Here is a 21221-nt window from a genome sequence, read left to right on the forward strand (position 1 = left end):
TATATATAGATATTATTATTTGCTTGTCATTAAATTCAAAAAGAAATATATGCACCATGAAAATACTAATCTCATTTTATATTTACAAGATTCTGCTTCTTCAAAGCTGTTGGCTGAAACTATTGTATGATTGTTTGCTACTTTGTATAATCACTGTTACTATAAATTCTGTAGCATTCCTGTATCACTGCAGTCATAAAACCCCTCATATAATTGTTATAAGCAGAAATAAAATCTGAAGATACTTTGAGAAATATATAGGGAATATGTGGCTGTTGTCATTCTTTCCAGAACCATTAATATAGATAATAAAGACTTTGGTAAGCTTATTTGAATTAAGCCTCTGGGAAACATGCCCATATTCTCAGAATGTGTTGGGAATTTTCTATCAGTGTACAATACAGATTCACTTAAAACACAAGAAAAAGCAGACAGCTGCCTAAAACGGAAAACTGAGGCATGCAAAATAGTTCCAGTGATTCACATGACAATTAAACCTGAAGTCCAGCTAGAATTCTCTAAAAGCGTATTTGTGATGTTCACAGAGAAGCTTTGGCTTTGCAAGAGAAATTTGCAGCAATACTATCTGTTATGTACTTGGTTTTACTTAGAAATGGCAATTTCAGATGCAGACCAAGGACACCAAGGTACCTGGGAACACCCTGCTGAATTTTAAGGCATCTCTAGCATTAGAATTAGTGGCTGCTGAGGTGAGAGAGGCTGTCTCAATGCTAGCATAAGACTCAAGAGTTAGTATCAGAACTCTGTGTGAAATGTTTCTGAGACAGGCAGGTACCAAAGTCTTCAAATCATTACATACTTTGGAAAGTCTGGCCCTGTCTGCTGGGCACAGTGAATGCTGTATTGTGTTTATTAAAAAGTGCACCAACCAAACATGCCAACCAGTCTGATGCTAAAGCTCCAAACCCAAAAAGTGTCCTCCCCCCAAATGTCTACTGCTTGTGAACACCCATCATACACAAGGTTTATGGACTAATGTTGTCACCTATTTGCGTGAGAAAAGATTGAGCTATAAAGAATTAGCATAATGACTTTCACATCTAAAGCTGTACTTAAAATGTCCTCATATTATGCCATACACTCATTATCCCTCACTGAGCCAATGTATTTTTAATCTTTAACAAGTTAATTATGGCTCAAAATAAATTACACCCTTAGTGCATTTGGGAGACAAATTCATAGCAGTTGACTTAACCTGTACTGAGACTCATAAATAGGCACTCCATCTGCTTCTGCATCAGCACTGAAAGCCTTCATGACTAAATCTAATGTTAATACTCACATCTTGTTAATTATCACTTGTTGTTAATGAAAAAAGTGATGACTATTTCAAACTTCCAGACAAAGGTCCCATCACTCAATAACCTGATTATTTAATTTACACCTTTCATCACAGCATTTAGATCTCCAACCTAAAACTGTAATTTGTAATTTAGACACTGCACTTGTTCAAAAACACACTTTATATATGGGGGCAGTGCTAAACCACTGAATTAATTACAGTGTCTGGATCTGCACAGCAGCAGCACTTCTGTCTGACAGGAGGGATACTAGACCTGAATGAACACTTCAATGGGAGCGACTTGGGACTACAAGACTAAGCCTCAGACTGTGGGGGACATAGATTTTCTATCATTCAGGCCCTGAACCTTGGCTGAGAATGTGTGCTTACTTCTGCCCTGGGGCAGGCACAGCTCAGAGCTTGGCTGGGACTGTCACCGAGGCAGGCAAAGAGCCCCGTGCACATGGGACTGTGCGTGTGTGCAGTGCTCCTGCCCCAGGGACTCAGGAAGGGAGCTGAACTCTGAAAGGCAGAGGCATCTGTGAGAGGATGTGTTTGCACTTCTGCTGCTCATGCAGAATGGTCTTAGAGGCATGATTCCATCTTTCTCTGAGAACTTCAGTTCTTTTGAGCTCACAGCATTATCTGCCAGTAGGTCTCAAACACTTATTAGATTTTTTTTTTTAATGTTCAGATAATTTAAAGATCTGATGGAACCAAATGATCTTTAAGTGGATCCTTAATGGACGCCAATTATTCAATTTTTAAATATCTGCAATTGATCTTTATGTGTTTGTCAACTGGAATTTTAATTGCCAGATTTTATTAAAACTTTTATTTATGAGATGCCACACTGTTGAGAAGTTTCTCCTTTACAGATGGATGAGTGTGGCCTCTGTATATTGAAATCTGGTTTTAATGTTTCTGCATGTGCAAGTTTAATGATCCTTAGAGAGGATTCTCAACTCTGTTTCTATAAACTTATCACAGGACTCAAGGCATGAGCTCAAATCTTGGATAAGAAAATGAGCATTCTCTGACAGGTATGTTTCAAAGATATAGGGTAGTAGAGGAAAACTAAAATTCAAATAACTGCTAGGGTGTTGTCTGTCATCAGGTTGGTAACTTCTGAAGTGTTGCTATCATGAAATGTCTAACAGGCTGCATGACAGGCAGCTGATACTCAGTATGTCTGTAGATGCAAATGGACCTGCAAGTGCATTAGCAGTTTGTGGTTCATGTTATTATGGTCTTTTACTACGATTTACTATGATGTTTGTTGAGAAAGAATTTTGAATGGTACAACTCCTACTGATAACTCTTACCATGCCACTATTCTCCGTGCTCTTCTTACAATAAACATTGTAAAAATTGATCTGCACAAACACGAATAATTAAGCAAAATGGTAATAATGGAGCCACCAAGAAAAGAACAGAGAAAGCACATTCAGGTATTCCTGCCACATCTCTGCTGCAAGAACTTGGAAAGTAGACAGATACTGAAAGCAATGGATAGACTCTAGATTTGGACAGAAAATTCTCTCTAAAGCTATTAAAAAAAGTCTATCTGGACAGCAAGGCCACTAAACAGGGCAAAGAATCTCCTTGTTTATTCTACTGTAATCTTAATTCCGCTGAAGAAATGAAAGGAAAATGACATTGCTTGAAAATTGCTTGAATTACAAAAGATACATGAAACCAGAGTAGTTAAAAATTGTGCATTTTTCCTACTGGTAATTATTCAATCTTTAGACAATATTGCCATTAGAAGTTTTCATCCTTGTCAGAGAAATAAATACCTATCAAAAAAAGATTGAAATTATGCCTAATGAGATAGTGAAGAGATTGAGGAATTTCCTCAAGTGCTGATTAACAATTTCATTTAAAAAAAACCCCCAAAACCCAAACCCAAACAACAGATGGTACAGAATTATTTTTCTGATACAAGTCGTTAAAATGAAGAAATAAATAATTTTGCCTTTCTTTAACCTTGGGAGACTGGAACTTGTTGCTCTTGGTAGTCATTTGGTTTTCAACCAAATAACACAACTTTTGCACATTCAAATAAAGAGCTAATAGTGGAAACAACCCTAAATACTATACACTCAAATGACCAGCTATGACCAATGCTTTTTGTGGACTTCTGTTGCAAAAGGAATATAGAATAACTCCTCATAAACCCAAATGTTTATATGAACTTTAATAAATGAAAATAACTGGCCCAAATTAGGAAAAAAAAAGGTGCATTATAAAAAGAAACATTAACATCTAACAGCAATTATTTCAAAACAAACTATTAGAAAAATCTTACAGACTTTCTACTAGTATTTCCCAGGCTTAATAAAATCTGCATAGCAATGAAGTTAATATTCTGATTTTTTTCCAGACTTTAAAAAGAGGTGTGTGTTTTGTCAACTTTGAGAGAGGGCTTCAAAGTCCTACCTACAATGCATAGTCTTTATGTTGCATTCCTCTGAAGTAAGAAATAGTTACTGGTGTTATCATAATGCCAAGAGAATTTTGAGGATTAACAATAAAAGAGCTCCATATTTTATTTTGTAGTGCACAAGAAATACACAAAAGATTAGATTCAAGTCAAGAAGATATTATTGCTAACGGGATTTTTGTTTTATTTTGAAAGACTTGTTTTACAGAATTGTTCATTCCCAGAGAAAGAATACAAAATGAACACAATGTTATTTGACAAAAACAAGCTTGTAACATGTAGGATTACTAGAACTGCATTGTACAATCTGGGTCTTTAAATGCATGGCCTTCTTTGGCAGATAGAAGAGATTTCAAATGCTGTTCAGCATCAGGGATGAAACCCTTTGGAAGATGAATATGAACAATCATGTTGCATAACATGAATGACAGGGAAAGATTCTCAGTATGCAAGTGGTTAGCTGGAAATCCTGGGATGGAGAATATAGTTATACAACTAAGCATAAACTAAGAAATGAGTTGTGCAATTATTGTGGCAATTAACTACTACTTTGAAAAGCAGAAGAAATCTTTCTCAAGGTTCATTGTTCAAGTGTCTTTAGCCATGGCAAAGGCTGTCTAACTCACTAGCACACTTGCCTGAAACCAAAGAAGCTTGAACTCAAATTCTCCAGCCTAGTCTGCTCAGGGATGGAATGTGTTCTGTACCCATGTGGAACACACCCTCATAGGCTGACAGAAAACCAGTGTCAGGAGACTAGAAGAAAAGTCAGTAAGCACAACCCTGACACTACAGCCTAGAGATAACAGTAGTCAGTAGTTTGGAAAGGGCCAAAGTTACTGGTTCTCTAGCTTTTTTTCATTTTAGATTAAGCAGGATTATTTGGGCTGAAGGAAGAAGAAACAGGCTCTGGAGGCATCTGGAAGGAGATGTTTGGAAGACTTCCCACTTCTTTATACAGTCCCTGTAAGAGCAAGGTCCTGTTTCTGGCTGCTAGTTTATGTGTTAGCACAGCAGAAGCAGGATCAGCTTCCAGCCAATCACTAAAGCAGCAGAAGTTTTTGCAGCTTATTTCCCCACACAGCGTTTCCGGCCCACCACAGCATTTCCTCCCTGACAACCTGCACACTTGAGAAAGTCTTAGGACTGTGCAAAGGTTTTGAGAGCAGGCATGCCCCTAGGAAGACTGTCTTTAACCAGAACCAGTGGAAGAGTGACAAAGCCTTGAGCATTGCCACATACTGTCATGTGGCTGACGAGGTTCCTGGTACATTTTTAGTTCAGGCCAACTTGCAGTATTTCACACAACGCTTGACACAGTTTGGGGTTAGCACAGGGCAGAGGCCATCCCCAGTAAGCGATGTGAATGCAGCTACTCTGTTTTTATCCTCTGTGAGAGAAGTGACTTCAGCTGTATGGAAGCTACCTGTGCCATGCTAGCTGGTTTGTTTTATTGCACAGTGTGGATACAGTTTTTTGCTCTTCCTGATTATGTTATTATGGCTTCTTTTAACCATCAATTCTCTTTATAGTATATTTTTACTGGCTTATCAATTTATCAAGCCACAGAGAAACATGTCCATGAGGAAACCTCAGCACATGTGTGCACATGAAACACATCCATAGTTATCCACTAAAGCTTTGAAAGGCTGGAGGGCTAATTTTGGTTTGGCAGAATCACAAAGGAGAATGACTTTTTAACCACAGGACATCCTAAGAGCTACTCAGTAAGTGACCTTCAAACAGTTGCACTATTACAGTATCATCATCCCCTTTCTGTCTTCTACACAGTGTCAGCTACAGCACACTCCTACAGTGCCATATGAATTGCTTATCTACATACTCCTGTTGAGGACCATAGATTCTCATTCTAAATTGGTATCTACCTTTTTCAATGGTTAAAGGATTGGAAAGATAGTAAATTGCCCCATGCCATGATATTTATTTTCCTTCTCCCTCTTGCATTTCCCAGTGCTCTGTTGAGTTACTTGGTTTCTAGGCATCAATCACAAGTTATTGTTTACTACAGTCTCCCAATATAAACTATTTGAAGTGGTTAAACTCTCACCAAAAAAAAAAAATTGCAGTTGAGTATTTTGGACAGAAATCACCTCATTTTGTCCTCTTTATGACACAGAGCAATATGAAGACATGGTAAGAGACAAGATCCAGTCTCCTTCCTAAACTAGCTCAATAATGCCAATCACATTTTTGAAATCAGAGCTCTTTAGAACTGAAAAAAAGGTCAACCAAAAAACAACTTACCTCCAGTAAATGAGAATACCCACAAGAATCACTAGACAGATAAAAGTCAGGGCTGATACGACCACAAGTGGTATAACTGTCTTCTTCTCTGATTCCAGACTCTCAGCTAGACCAATACGAGACTCATGGCTAATATTACTTGCCTCTGCAGTCAGAGAAAATTGAAACAGTCCATGTTTAAATTCTGAGAAATGCACAGCACAAGTGAATGTGTCTTATAATGGGCCTACTTAATATCACTTACCTCTATTTTTTACTATGTACTGCAGAAAGTTTATACATTTGCAAACCAGCTTACAGAAGATAAGCAGATAGAGGGTAAAGCAAAGTGTTCAAGCTTATGTGACTCAGCCTTCCAGCAGTGGAGACTTCTCTTTGTAAGAATAGCAGACTGTTGTTAAAATTCAGAAGAAAGTTTTTTTTATTTTAATCTGTTTTATTAGCTGAAAGCCAAATGAGTTAAGAAATCTGAATACATAATATTGGAATGTGCACTGGAATTGATATTAAACTGCTAGTCATATAATGCAAATCACTTCTCTGGCTAACAGGTTAATATGAAAACTATCTTGCAACAGTCCTTATGTGCTTGCTGTATTGCAGTTTAGCTTTCTGTATTTTTATCCATTGCCCATTCTATAAATTGCTTTATGGATACATTCTGCTTCCTTTGAATCCAATTGCCTCTCTCAACTCTACTGGAGCCACAGTTAAATTTCCCACCTCCATCTTTACAGGTGATCAAATTATTATTTAGATATTGCTTTAGTTTCGTATTTCTGTGAGTCATATAATGCTAGATGACAGAAATATTTAGACATAGGAATCTGTATGAAAATTAAAACAATATATTTTCTAATTTTATTAAAGAAGGAAACACAATGGTGGACAACATCAACACTGTATTTTTAGCTTTGGTTGTACCTCAAGAAGTAAACATTTTAAAGCTGTGATGTTAACATAAAAAATGGATTTATTTCAGTCTGTGCAGTCTCCTGTGAGCTTTAATTGAGTTAAAATGCAGAAATAAGCACTTTCGCACTTGTTAGAATGAAACCCCTAGAATGTTTTCTGCTTTTGTGAACAGTCCTACTTCAGTGAATTTTCTGTGTAAGAGCAGAATTTTGCTGTATAGAAAACATCTGCACTCCATTGGGATTTCAAGAGACCAATTCTACATGAAAAAAAAACTTGTACACAAAGAAAGGAAGGAATGGAGTTGGATCTGGAAAGGAAAAAAGACAGCAAATTACATGCTCTAAATAAGATGTCAAAAAACAAATGGCTTCACACAGTACAGATTTCTAGGCAGCTCTATTTGCTTCCATTTTCTTAAGTTTAGAGGCTTTCAGAACTTTATGTGCGAAAAGGTCTAGGCTCTGATTTTGCAGATGTCTTCTTGGTTTTAATTCAAAATACTCTTTAACACCCATATCAATCACTTTGCTTTAAATTCTGCAGCTCAATGGGCAAAGTAATTGAAGGCACAAAGTTGCTCCTGAAAAATCTCCAAGTTTCTCTTGGTTGATACTACCTATTGATTTCAGAGAAAAACTATGTGTATGCATGAGAAAACACAGTATGATCCCTTTGAAACAGTCAGACTTGCTTATCCAACTCTGGACTAATCCACAGCATAAAATCCAATGCTAGCTGTGTGATGACAGGGCTCCTTCAAACTTCATGACCATATTCTATTAGGATTCCTCCTATGGGGAATGAAGTGCAAGACTTCTGTAACAGGAGGTTTCTTGCCTACTTGGCCATCACTCCAATGATGGCAGCTGAAGAGGCAGTCTCAGCTATAGTAGATTTCTTTGATTTCTAATAACTGATGTGTTTGAATTCTTCGCGTATTTCTTTCTATTAATTTGCCTTAGTTTCTCAAAAGACGCTGAAAGGCTTAGGTAGTCATAGAGGTCTTAAGGAGAAAATCCTAGTTCAGAACAAGCATAATTATGCATCAACAACTACAAGACTGGGAAAAGTTTAAATGATGATTTTTTTCTGTAATGGTCACAGCAAGAAGATATTTCACCAATTTCTGCAAAATCCACTGCAATGTATAAGTAAGTTCTCAGGTGAGAGATTATTTTTTTTTGTTTCATTTGTTTATAATTTAATTTAGCAAATATGTCTTTGATTTACAGGAGTCCATGTCAGACATGTTGAAATTGAATTTTCAGTTTATTAAAAGCCAGTATTTAGCATCATGTGTTGGAAAAAAAATAATGCACATGAAATGATACTATAGAGTGTCTTTCAATAATATCTAGAAGACAAACTAAGTCTGTTGTACTCCTCCTTCTCCAGTACTCTATAATCCTTTTTGAATTACTATTGGTAAAAATTCGAATGACACCCATTACATAAACTCTTGTATCTTATGGCAACACTTATTCCTACCAAGAAGATAGGTTTTGAAATATTAATGTTATTTTTGCTTATTTTTGAAGGAATTTTATGTATTTTACACAAAGTGGTAACTACTTACCAGTGAACTAATCGACTTACTGATCCAATTTTGTAACACCTACCTTGTTAGGACTCCTAGTAATTTCAATGTTTTCTATTTTCTTTTAATTTTTATTTTCTATTTTTCACATTCTACTAGCCCAAACTATACTGAGTGCCAATTTACCACCTTTTCATATTAGTATTCTGTTACTCATGAGGTATACAACCTTATATAATTCAACTGTGTATTTATTTGTAGGACTGGGCCGAAACCTTCCCATGCTTTGTGGATTCCATTCCTTAGTGGGTTTAGTTGAATGATACTGCCCTCTACAGATGCTGCAAGTACATAACAGAAGTTCAATTTATTTTCTAAAATACCAATTCAACCTTGTTTGTTGTTTGTTTGGTTTTTTTTTTTTCCCAAAGATCATAGATTATTTTTGACTTGATTCTTTGATTTTAATTCTTTAACACAAGAAGCAATGAAGATTATGTGTCTAAATACTTCAGATTTTCCACAGTGCATTTTCAAATACAAAGGAAATGGGTTATCAATTCTGATTTCTGACTTCATCCTTGGAATCATGCGTCACAAATACTCTCACTGACTTTAAGAGGAATAAATAGGAAAACAGCATTAAATATAAACAGGTAGAGGAGAATCTGGCTTTACTTTGGGAATATGCAAATCTGGCACAAAAGTTCTGCATCTGAAAGTGGCATACACAGAATAAAAATTAATGTTTTTATAAGTACATATGAATCAGAATCAAAGCAGCATCTTCTTCCTTGTTCAACCTCTTAGAAAACACACAAAAAAAAGTGCTGCTCTAAGTTTAAAAGAGAATATCAGGGGTATGTTTCCTCTGGCAGAGGCATGATTTCCTCTGGTGTTATTTCCATAAGGGCAGCACTTGTCTTTGTACAGAGAACTTAACAGAGAACCTAAGTCTCTCTCAAACCTTTAAAACAAAAATTAAACAATTAGTACTGATTCTGGTTTTAGATTTTGCACCGCTCAACTTCTGCTGACAGTATGCATCTATATCCAAAAGCAGAGCATCAATCATTTTAATGAAGAGTATTTCAGGTGCAGTTTTAAGTAACCAGAAGTAGCATCCACAAGATAACCAGCTCAGTATGCACCCCTGTTCCCCAATGCTTCCTTAATCACACCCATTGGCACTGTTACTTTCTCCCTTTATTAGCTGTAGATAAACCTGCTTTTTCTCTATGGCACGAAAGTATCCCCTCACAGCTTCCCATGGTATTCATTAATCTTATCCATAACTAACCTGCCTCAGAGATGTTGAATACTGATGAGTGATCACTAGTAACAGATGAGGTTGATGACTGTGATGATCCAGGAGTTAATTCTGAGTTACCTGCTTCAATTGCCCCTTCAGTGTCTCTCTCGTTATGGTCAGGAAAACTGAAATCTGTTGAAGTTTCATTATCGTTAAGGCTATCTGAGGTACCTTGGCCAGAACCACTTTCTTCATCACTTGTCAAAACAGCCCAAGACTTAGATTCTGATGTGTTTTGGAATTGGACGCTAGAAGTCTGAATGTGGTTCTCCAAAATTTTCAGGTCGTTGTGCTTCTTGGGTATCACACTTGCTGTCAAAGTTGGCATGGATGTATAATTACGTCTGTCGATGGCACGGTTTATCTGACTGTCAGATGCAGCAGTAGAAAGCTTCTCTTCTTCAGGTTTCTCAGAATATGAACTTATAATTAGGTTACTCTGAGACTTGTCGTTGTTTACCTTTGTATTTTGATCCTCTACTGACATATCCTGATCTTCTCTATGGGAACTGCATGAGATGCAGTTACTTACAGGGAAACCATCATCATATTCATCGTAGTCATCCTCAACTACAGAAGACCACAAATCAGTACTGGACATGACACTGGGAGACAACCCAGAGGATTCTCTAGAAGGAACCAGCAACCTACGCAAAGTTACAGGGATCTCACTTTTGGGAGGAACAGCTGTAACTGAAGTAAGTATATTTGGTAAAGGAAGAGTGTGATGAACGGACACATCAGAACCAGAAACAACTGCAGGCATATGAACAGGATCAAAACCAAGTGAGGAACTTGAAGAGGCACTGGCAGCCTCACTTCTTTCAAAAACACTTGAAGACATATGGCTGTCTGTAGGAGTAGCTACATGTGATGATGTGTCACCTGTTAGGAAGGGAGTTGTTACAGCATTTGCTGCCTGGGGGGGGAAGGCATTTGTGTTTTCTAAACTGGTCAGCTGGAATGAAACATCGCTACTGTACAACGAAGGCATAACCTTCTCAACATCTTCACTGTTAAATAAACTGGAGGAAACATATTTCTCACTTCCATAAGAAACAGATAAACTTTGAAGTGATGCTGTGGGCTTACTAAAAGTGTTTGACATCATATCAGCAACAGAAGGTGCAGATGTAGAATGCAGCTTGCTTTCAGTTGTAGCAGAACCTGGTGCCATTTGATGCAATATTTGGTCAAATGTAGAACTATCTTTTTGAACCCTTGAGCTTTCAGCCAATATTGGATCACTAGGCACAACTGCAACTGTGCTAAGCAGAGTGCCATAGCCAGAAGATTGGAAGGAGGACTGCAGTAATGCTTCGTTATTTAATGTAGCTGAGGTCTCATAAAAGTACAGCTGAGTCGAGGATAACATTTTGCTATAAGCAGGGGCAGAGAGAGCTTGATCTGAGCTTGCACTAAGCATAGGTTTAAGCAAAGTGTCATCAAAGGCCGGAGTTGTAACATGCAAAGGCTGAACAGAAAGGTGCTTTTCTGTAAGTTTACTAATATCATGATCAAATATCTTAGTAGTGGGAAAAGCAAGAGAGACTGGAAGGATTCCCTTTGTGCTAGAAACAGGAAGTGGGCTTTCTTGCAGAGACATATTCTGCTCAATTACAACATTGTTAGAAACAGATGTAGAAAGTTCATGTATCACTTTACTTTCAGCACTGGAAGCCATTTCACTTAAAGAGGAGGAAATTTTCAGTTCTCTCTCATCTCCATATATAACATCACCTTTTTGAAGCATCCTATTAACATCACTAAACCCAGATGATTCATATGGAATCTCATCAACAGAATCAGAGGAGGAAACGTTAAGTACTGTCAAAGTATCTGTATCAGGCAAAAGGGACTCACTACCAGAGTATGCTTCAGACCAATCCGTGTCACTAGATACAGAGCGCGTAGGCTGCAGCAAAGTATCAGATTGTGATATTACAGAAGAAAGTTTATGCACCAGTACATTGTTATAGCTGCTAAATAAAGGGTCTTGACGAAATATGCCAACAGAATCATGCACAAATTCTGCAGAGTCATAGGAAACAGTAAAGCTTTGGAGGGAGCCCACATTACCAGACAAAGCATAAGGAAGTTCAGACATTGTAGATAGTACATGCATATTTAAATCACTGCTGGATGGTTCAACTTGAGAAAATATGTGAGTTCTATCATGACCAAATATCAGTGTCTCCGAAGCAGCATGAGTGGTCTGATGTGACACCACATCAGCATATTGAGCAAGGCTTGGCTGTATTAATGGATCACCCTCTGCCAACGTCAAAGAAGCATGCAGGGACACCTTATCACTTGCAACAGCTGGAGTAGCACTTTGTGGAAACATTTGAGAAACTGTATACAAACGGTGAAACATTTTACTACTGGAGGAAGCAGAGGAAAATGTAAGCAAAGGTACATCATCATAGGAAGACAGGGTGGGTTCAAATGACACATCAACACTGGGAAATACAGGTGTGGCATGCAAGGTCACATCACTATCTGATGTAGCAGGGGTAGTGTCGAGCATCTGAGAGTCAAACAATAAAGGGGTGACTAGAGGAAACACTTCACTACTGTAGGAAGGTTGAAGAGGTATCTCACCATTATAGACTGGCTGAGTTGTCTGAGAGAGTACCTCACTGGCAGCAGAAGCAGAACCATATTCTCCAGAGCTTGAAGAGAGAGAGTGAGGTGATAATTCAGCAGAGGAGAAAGCAAAAGTAGAATAATGTGGCAATTCTAAATCCGCATCTGAAGTGTCTCGTGAAACGACTGGGCTGCTTGAATAGGGAACTGTAGTTGGCTTTAATCCCTCTACATAAGCATCAGTGTAACTGGTCTGAGACAACTGCCTGCTAGGCGACGCATCAACAGATTGAGTTGTTGGAGCTGTAGCTTTACGAAACCACAAATTTCCATCAGTGGAAGTATGCTTTGGAGGCTCATCAGAGCTTGAGGGTGCTACACCTTCTGAAACATATTTAATGGAGCCTGGGGAAAGAACATCACGCACACTTATGTCTGGACTTCCTGAAGGAAGGGCATCTTCTTGGGAGGTCTCCTCTGTAACCAGCTGTGATGAAGAAGTGGTAGGAACTGAACTCCAAAAGTCATCAGATTCCTGATGAGGTTTAAAAGGAGACAATAAGAAATCTTCATCACTGTGGCCAGTAGTGGTTATTCTTGTTGGCTCGGTGCCTGAAGAAAGATATATATATTCTTCTTCTCTGCCTTTGGTAGAGTCAATGAGTTGAGGAGGACTTCCAGCAATTGTTTGGGATTCCAAAAAAGGATCTTCCTCTTCAGAAATTTCACCAATAGGTGGAGAAGTAGCATAATAAACTGCTTTGAAAACATTATCCTTACCATGCAATTCTTCTCTTGTTAAGTATCTATTTGCTTTAGCTTCACTGGGTTTTGTTCCCATTATTTCTTGACTGTAGCTGGATGTAATCACCTGAAAATCTCTCTTCAACTGGGTCACTGTACTGTCAGTGCTAGGAACCACTGCAGTTTCTTCATCCACCTCTGTTTGCTTTTCATCAACTTCATCCTTTGAAAAAAATATCATTGCCGAAGACAATTAAAAATGTTTATAGACTCTGTACATGAATGAAAACTAAAACTGTAATAATACGCCTTCCTGCATCCATAAAACAAGACAACACTTGAGAAGACACTTTGGTCTTAAACCCAAATATTAACTGCAAGAACAGGTATCCTCTTCTATCTTGAAAAATATTACATATTGGCAATAAAAACAGAAAAATACTGTGTCCCAACAACTTCTTCAATATTGTGTAACTTTAATTGTATTTGACAGACAAAAAATTGCTCACAGTATTTATTTACTTTATTAAAAAAGCTCTAACTCTTTCCTAATAAAATGCAATTGTATATGCAATATATAGTATGTACTGTATACACAGCAATGAAAATATAGTTTTGCTATCACAATGTCCCAGAAGTTTGCACTAATATCCTGATGGCAATTAAATTGTAATAATAAGAACAGAATTTGTAAAATATATTTTATGACCTCAATGCTGCTGAATCTTCAGAGTTTTCCGGAAAAGAAGATTTCAGGATCTTCAGCATGACTGTAAGAGTTTCACAAGTGTTGTGAGTCGTATTCCCTAGTCCTGTGACAAAATGACCCTTTGTTTTCTGAACATGAATGATGATGAATAACAATGTTTTGTGCAAAATCTGTGTTAGAGTTTTGCCTTTTAAGGATGTATCCAAAAGAAAAAAAAATTACATGCCTGAATACAATCAGGATTTAGGCAGTGCTTGAGGATCTAAAGTCAAACCTTTTTGTCCCCTCTCCAGCTTTTCCTGCATCAAATCAAAAGACAACATTGAAACACCTAACTTGCTCAGCAAGCATTTTTGTTTTGACCTAGACACAGCAGCCCCTGCATCTCTGGGCTGTTCCCCCATCTAGTGCTGCACCAGAAGTGAACCTGTCCCAGCACAATCTGCAATCTATATTGAGGGACACTTTCAGTTTCTGAAGGGACTTGATTTGACAGGCACACATAGCCCTAAGAGTCAGAGCAGCACAGAGCCTCTTGCAAAATAGTTTCTTTTCCTTATTTGAAGATCTGGCTTGGTGATGTGGTAGAAATGCCACTGGTTTTTATTCAAAAGCATAATGCTGAGAGAAAACTCCCAGTAGATAGGAGATAGGCACAGTTATCAATCTAACAACTCCTCAGTTTCCACTATAGTTTATAAACTACAGTTTAGGTTCCTGCACGGAACAGGGCACAGCAGGGAGAAGAATATAAAAAATGAACAGCCTTTGAAGGAACATGCCCAAGATAAAGAGCTGCTGAATACATTATTGACTGAGGCACTCAGCAAACAGGAGTTGTGAGCTTTTACCCAGTCTCACCAGAGCAAGGGCTAGAGCTGGGCTTCACACTGCAGTCCCTCTTTGAACCAGAAACCTCTCAAGCACTCACAAAACATAAGGTACTTCAGACATGACTCTCAGGTTTGGATTTCCTTCTAAGGACTAGATACCTAAAATATAGGGACAGCAGCAACAAGACTGTGTGTCTTTAAACCTGGGCTGGACTGGACAGACCCTTGTTTCTAAAGATCTAATTTCTGCAAGGCAATGTATGCACTTTTAAACTTTCTTGGTTCAAGTAAAAATCAGTTGATATTCACTGGCACCTAACAGATGCAATATCATAATCTAGATACATAGCTTACAACAACAGAGAAATGACTGTATTACTGGTTACTCAGTGTCTACAAATGCAAGAGAGGGTAAATACACAGGTAACCACAGGCTGTCTATTTAACTGAAAGGACTTGTCATGCAGTGAGAATATTGCGGTCATAGACTATAAATTAAAACTTAAAAACATAAATTAAAATGAAACTATAAATTAAAAATTCTGGGGGATTACTTGATATTACTTGACAAATGTCTTACTGAAGTAACTGTTCATGTTGCAAAATTGGTACTAGAGACTGTTAAAAACTTAATTATGGTATGTTTACATCTCTTCTTGCTGGGACACCAGAAACCTAGTTACTGAATATAAAGCCTCCAAAGGTTATCATAAAATAATCAAAAAATTTGTAAAACAGAGCTATACTTTAACAAAATGTTCAACCTGAAGTTCAAGAAGCAAATGAACCTCCAAGAATTTTTGAGTTCACAGCACACTGATAACAGACACCCTTGAATCTCACTCTCCAGCACAACCATCGTCCTCCCTTACTTTAATTTACTACATGATAAGACCATCACAAGCAAGGACAAATCAAACTTCTCTTTAACTAAAAAGCCTAACACTGGATGGCAGCTTTGATTCTGCTAAATGAACAATTCTGTCAGACTTCACAGAAAGGTGATTTTAAACTAATGCCCCATTAAAAAAAGTATTTAGGAATATTCTCTGATATCCTTTATTCACCATGTATCTCCAGCCCCAGAGAAATACTGAGCTATCTCCAGAGTTATCTAGGGAGGAATATAGCTCAAAAGCTATATATGCACATACATATATGTATACATAAATGCAGATAATACACTCAATTGGTGACATAGTTTTGTAAACTTTCACAGAATACAATTTCAATCTAGTTGAAATGTATTTATTTTAAATGCTCTTTTAAAAAATAAATGAATGTTATTATACCTCATATTCTTCAGCTTCACTCAGTTCAGGAATGAGGTCAGCCTCTATAAGACAAAAATACACACCGTATCATCCACAATTTTAGACAGAGAGAATTCTTAATTCTGCAATGACTCAACTGGTTAATTAATTAATTAATATGTTTATTGAGACCATGTCTAAGATTTTTTTGTAGGATTGTGCTTGGAGAAGTGGCCAACCCCCTGGACTGAGGAATAAGGGTAGCAATGCTCACTCATCTAGACAGGACACATTCAGCCACAACAGTTTCATCTGGCTCTATTTTGATGCCATAGGACTTGCACTTTTGGAGGAGCCACATGTTGGCTGGGGAAAGCCAAGTTTACAAGAACATTTTCAATGAGAAGTACAGTTTAATGCAGAAACACAGATGAGAGAAAAACAGTAAGTTGGGGATCAACTATTTCTCTACATTAAACCTGAAAGCTCTGAAGATACACTTGTAAAACAATCTGTTCTATAATTGTCATATAGAAAATTCCCTGTTTGTGCACCCAGGCTTGGGCTTAGGTACTAGAGCAACAGCAATGCCATCATACTCAATATGCAGCAGGCTGCATGCCTCCATCAGGGCAGACCAAAGAGACCCACCCTTCCAGTGCTTACAGCCTTTTTCAAAATACCAACCTATTTGACTTAATGTAAAGACATGAAGCCAGTTGTATCACATCCCAGAAAAAGTCCCTAATAAATAGGTACTGCATGCTCTGTGAAGAACTGCTCTAGAGGCTTTTGAGGGATTCCCAATTTTCATAAATAAAAACCAGTTGAATTGGGTTGAAGAAATGAATCTCCTACAACCCAGTTGAAAATCCTTCTCTCCAAATTTAGAGGTAGTCTCTTGCCTTCTTTCTCTCTTTTTGGCCAAATCCAGTGTCGTACTTCTGACAGTGGTCAGCAAGAGAGGCTTCAAAGCAGGTTGAAAGAAACATCCAACTCTCTGGTAGGAACTGACAAAGGTCTTCAGTGAGGAAATCTAACACTGCTTCCACAGCACTAAGAGCATCTTATCGCTCCTTTGGTCCATAAAAAGGCCCATTCCCATTCTGAGTCTTTCTAAGGCTTTCTCCTAAGCCATGTTCTAGCACTCTGTCTGCACACAAGTGCTAACACATATTCTGAGGGCTGATTTGCACTAGGTCAAAATGCCAATCTCTTACCCTGGAGAGGGATTCTAACAACAGCATCACACACAGCCCCATGTCTGCATGTCCTCCACAATTCCCAAATGTAGTTTCTTCAATACACTTAAATAAATATGTCATCTCTGCATTTCTCATTTTTGCAGTGTAACATGTGGATCCAAATTTGTATTCTCTTTGGTCTGTCCATGTCTACCCTCCAAAACAAATTGAGATGTCCTATATGCACTGTACACTAGATGAAGTTTATCAAACTAATAAGCTCACACAGTTGTATTTGTAGATTATACATGCAAACAAATTTTGACTAAGCAATGCTGCACAAAATCCTCACAAATTTTCCTTTAGTAACAAACATCTATAAATTACCAAGTACAGAACTGACCTTTCATTAGCTAGATAGATAAAAAATTATCTTACCTCTGACTTCTGAGGCCTACGAGGCTCTGGGGCAGGGTGGGGAGGGGAGCGGAGGGGGGGGAAGGGGTGGATGAGACAATGATATTCCCTGGCTTCTCAATGATATGAATCAAATATTGACATTAGTTTGAATTCCTTCCCACAATAGACCCATACCATGTACTATGTACTCAACAGACTTCTCTGAAAATTTTTTTTAATCCAGAGAAATTCTATCCATTCTTTTTGTGGTCACTATTCTTGAGTTGAGCTTTAATCAGACTCAGTCAGAAAAACAAACTGTACTGATTGTGCTAGAGTATACAGAAGGGCATATGCTCTCAAATTCCACCAGCAGGAAACTACAGTTTCTTACTGTTTTCTCAATGGAGAGGCATTAACATACACATATATATACACATATATATATAAACTGTATATTAACAAAAACAGTAAATCTTCAGGAACTTTATAAAGACTATTTAAATTTGGATGGTAATAGAAAATTTATTTGTCAAAAGTATGAGAGACACACACTTACAGGAGTTCTGTTAATTCTGTTGATGAACTTTTGATTTGACAGGAGATTACAGAAATACAATAACATCCCCCATCCAAGGTGAAGAGCCGCACCCTCCAAAAAACAACCCATTGATGTAGGTTGATGAACAAGCTTGTTTATTTTTTCTGGAACCACATATTGATTATTCTATAGTATACATTTTAAAATAAAATAATTAAATAATTAGTTAGAGAGTTCTGTAGAGGTCTTTTCATAGTCCATTTTAATGACAGATGGAGAAACGATAGAACAAATACAGAAAAGGTAACTATTTCCCTACATTTGGATGTTCAATGCAAATATTTGAAAAATCTCTTTAACAATGTGATTTATAATCGTAGAATAATGTGCACAGCATAAACTCTTTTCATTTCTGTACTGACTTATGTAATAAATGGCATGGCAAGAACAAAAGTAAAGCCTGTTTCTTTTGATTAAATCAGTTTTCAGATTTCTACTTTTATCAGAAAAAATTAGAAAAAATCATCCCTAGATCAGACATTTAATATATGTTTAGTGCTTTTTTAGGACAAAAATCACAAAGACGATTTACAAAGAAGTTGCATAGTTAGACTCTCACAAAGCATTGCTGACAGCATGAGCTGCCAGGCAGGAGACGGCATTTGAGAGCTGTATCCCAACACATTGGGTATTTTTTGACAAACACCAACTAAAGTCTACACAAAGGAATAGAAGTGGGGAGTTATATTCTTATTTTTCCTTTCCTGTGTCAGCAAAAGCATGTAAGTACCACCAGTATTAGCTACACAACAAAGTATTGCATAACCTTCAGTTCTATACAGATGTTATCTAGAGAGTCAAAGCACACATTTACATAGTTATTTGAAATCCAATTCTATCAGCAGGTGAAAAACTTGTAAATAAAGGTTGGATTTTTATCAAAGCTGACTAAAGTACTCTGGGCATGATTCCCTAAATTTTCAATGGAGATTTTGTAGCTACATCACTACATGCATTTGTTTGCTTTTACTAAGTGGAGACTAACTGGAAAAAATTTTAGTGTGCACACACACTGTATTACAAGGTGAAGGGCTGCCATTCTGAAGAGTTCAGGAAAAACCCAAAGAGCAGAGGTCTCCACTATGGTAGCCTGCCCAATGTCATTACACTACGGCTCCTGAGGCTTCCACAAACTGAGGCAGAGCATGGCCCCAAAGAGGTCCTTCCTCTTACAAAGTATTGCTGAGAACAAGAGTCTCGGGTCTGTGGATGACCAGAGACTGCAGAGCCCTCACTAACTGCATATGGGAGGCACTAGACTGGGTGGGGAGAAGGCATGAGAGACACATTTGTGAGTATCTCAAAAATGAAAACCTAAAACAATGGTCTTGAGCTTTTTGAATACCAGATCTCATTAGAAGTGGCCATTCCAAGGATAGAATTTTCCTGGAAAAGGGCCCATCTAATGGCTCTGCATGACTCATGCCTTGCTTTAGTTCTTAACATGAAGACTAATTGATCTGGAGGTGACTGTAGTGAATTTCATCTTAATTAAACTGGATTACTCAGCATAATTCTTGAAAAGGAAAGATTTAATTTATGCTTTATGTGTGTCAACTTTATTTCATGTCTTCACGGTGAAGATAACTTTTCTTTCATAAATTCCCAAGCAGGAGCTCCAAGAAATCCCCTTTTGCCTCAAGATCTATAAAGCAGATCACAAAACCAATTTGATGTTATAGTTGTAATCAGCAAGCTGCTCTGAACAAATCTTTCTTATCAGATATCTACATTCTCATATGTCTGTTGTTTAATATTAGGTATATTAAAATTAAATGTGAAAATATTTGAAATATTTGCAACAGTTAATTCAGAAGTAAATAATTAGTAAAAGTAAGTATGCAAATAAACATTAATATTAGAAATTAATGTAAGTTTTTTGCATATTTTAAAATTGTATCCAGAGTTGACACAGCAGGTAAACAACTTATTTATAGAGGAATGTACACTCTTAGGAATCATACTAATTACATGAGAGGAATTTTTCCCTGAATTTTCTTTATTCGGTGCTTTCATTGGTACCACTGTGGAAGTGCCAAAATAAAAGAACCAAAGTAGATTTAAAAACTTTGTGTCTGCTTCAGACAGGAAGCATGTCAATGAAACTTTTGGGGTTTTTTGTGAAACAGGCAAATATTCATTTTGGCATTTAATTTTTATTTAAAACTTTTGCTCTCTTTTTATTTGTATTGTTTAAAATTTAAAGTATTGAAGTAGAAATTAATGGTTTTTCTGTGTAAAAAGTCTTGAGAGTATCAGACCTTCAGTCTGATATACAATATTTATTATAACAAATATAACACATTCTGAACTATAGCATTTATTGTACCAAATTCTCTTGTCTGAGCAAATGAATATGAGAGAAATTTCTGCTGATACTGGAAGGTGAAATTAATTTTCCAGTATGTATTTCCCTCACTCTTCCTTCTACCAGAATGAATGCAAAGCCCCTGTTTTGCATGACTTCAGCAGAAATACAGCAGGGATGCTGTGCTGGGTGGCTGGATCTGCACTGCTGACCTACCCCAGGCTGCCCAATGCCTCATCATCCTCTTGCTGAGCCTGTTCCCCAGCAGCATCTGCTTGCACCACAGGTGCACTGACAGTGCCTGCCCAGCCCCAGTGCTCCTGTCTCTCTCCCTGCCTCTGCGCCCACGGTTCCTTCCAAAGGGAGTCATGGAACACAGAAGGGTGATATGCAACTCATCTTTTCAGCAGGGATACAGCAGTAGCAGTAGGAGGGAGGTTTGTCCTCTGGATATCACCTATACTGGGTTTTGTTCTGCAAAATATATTTTCAGAGGTTTTACAGCTGTGATAGCAGCACTGTATTGACTTGGTTTGTTGAACTATTGTTTAATGATGATAACACTATGCTGCTTATTTGTCATTCCATGTAGAAATGGATGTGGGGTGTGTAGATGAACTCTCATCTGAGAAAATTCTTCAAACAGCAATCCAGCAAATTCTGGAAAGTAAGTGGAAGAATATACTATCTAAGAGATGGATAAAAGGTAGACAGAAAAGTGAAATGTCAGGCAGAATGTCAGAACCTTGTTGTGGACATTTTAGAAAACTAAAGAGAAATAGGAAAATTCTGGTATATATTAGCCTAAGACCCCAAACCC

The 21221-nt window shown here is 37.5% G+C and overlaps 1 protein-coding gene across 7 annotated transcripts in view; it reads right to left on the reverse strand.

The window, feature by feature from the left end:
- PTPRZ1 (protein tyrosine phosphatase receptor type Z1) overlaps positions 1–21221 on the reverse strand; it is a 130899-nt gene that overhangs the window by 21417 nt on the left and 88261 nt on the right. For 4 of the 7 annotated variants that reach the window (XM_039571311.1, XM_039571308.1, XM_039571309.1 and 1 more), the window contains exons 11-13: positions 15949–15992; positions 9770–13337; positions 6015–6159 (exon numbers count right to left, since the gene is read on the reverse strand). In XM_039571311.1, the coding sequence (XP_039427245.1) occupies positions 6015–6159; positions 9770–13337; positions 15949–15992 (3757 nt within the window). The remainder of the gene's footprint in view (positions 1–6014; positions 6160–9769; positions 13338–15948; positions 15993–21221) is intronic. The other 3 variants (XM_039571313.1, XM_039571312.1, XM_039571310.1) reach the window with 2 other exon arrangements.

This window comes from Corvus cornix, chromosome 1A (assembly GCF_000738735.6).
Source record: "Corvus cornix cornix isolate S_Up_H32 chromosome 1A, ASM73873v5, whole genome shotgun sequence".
Classification (NCBI taxonomy): Eukaryota; Metazoa; Chordata; class Aves; order Passeriformes; family Corvidae; genus Corvus; species Corvus cornix.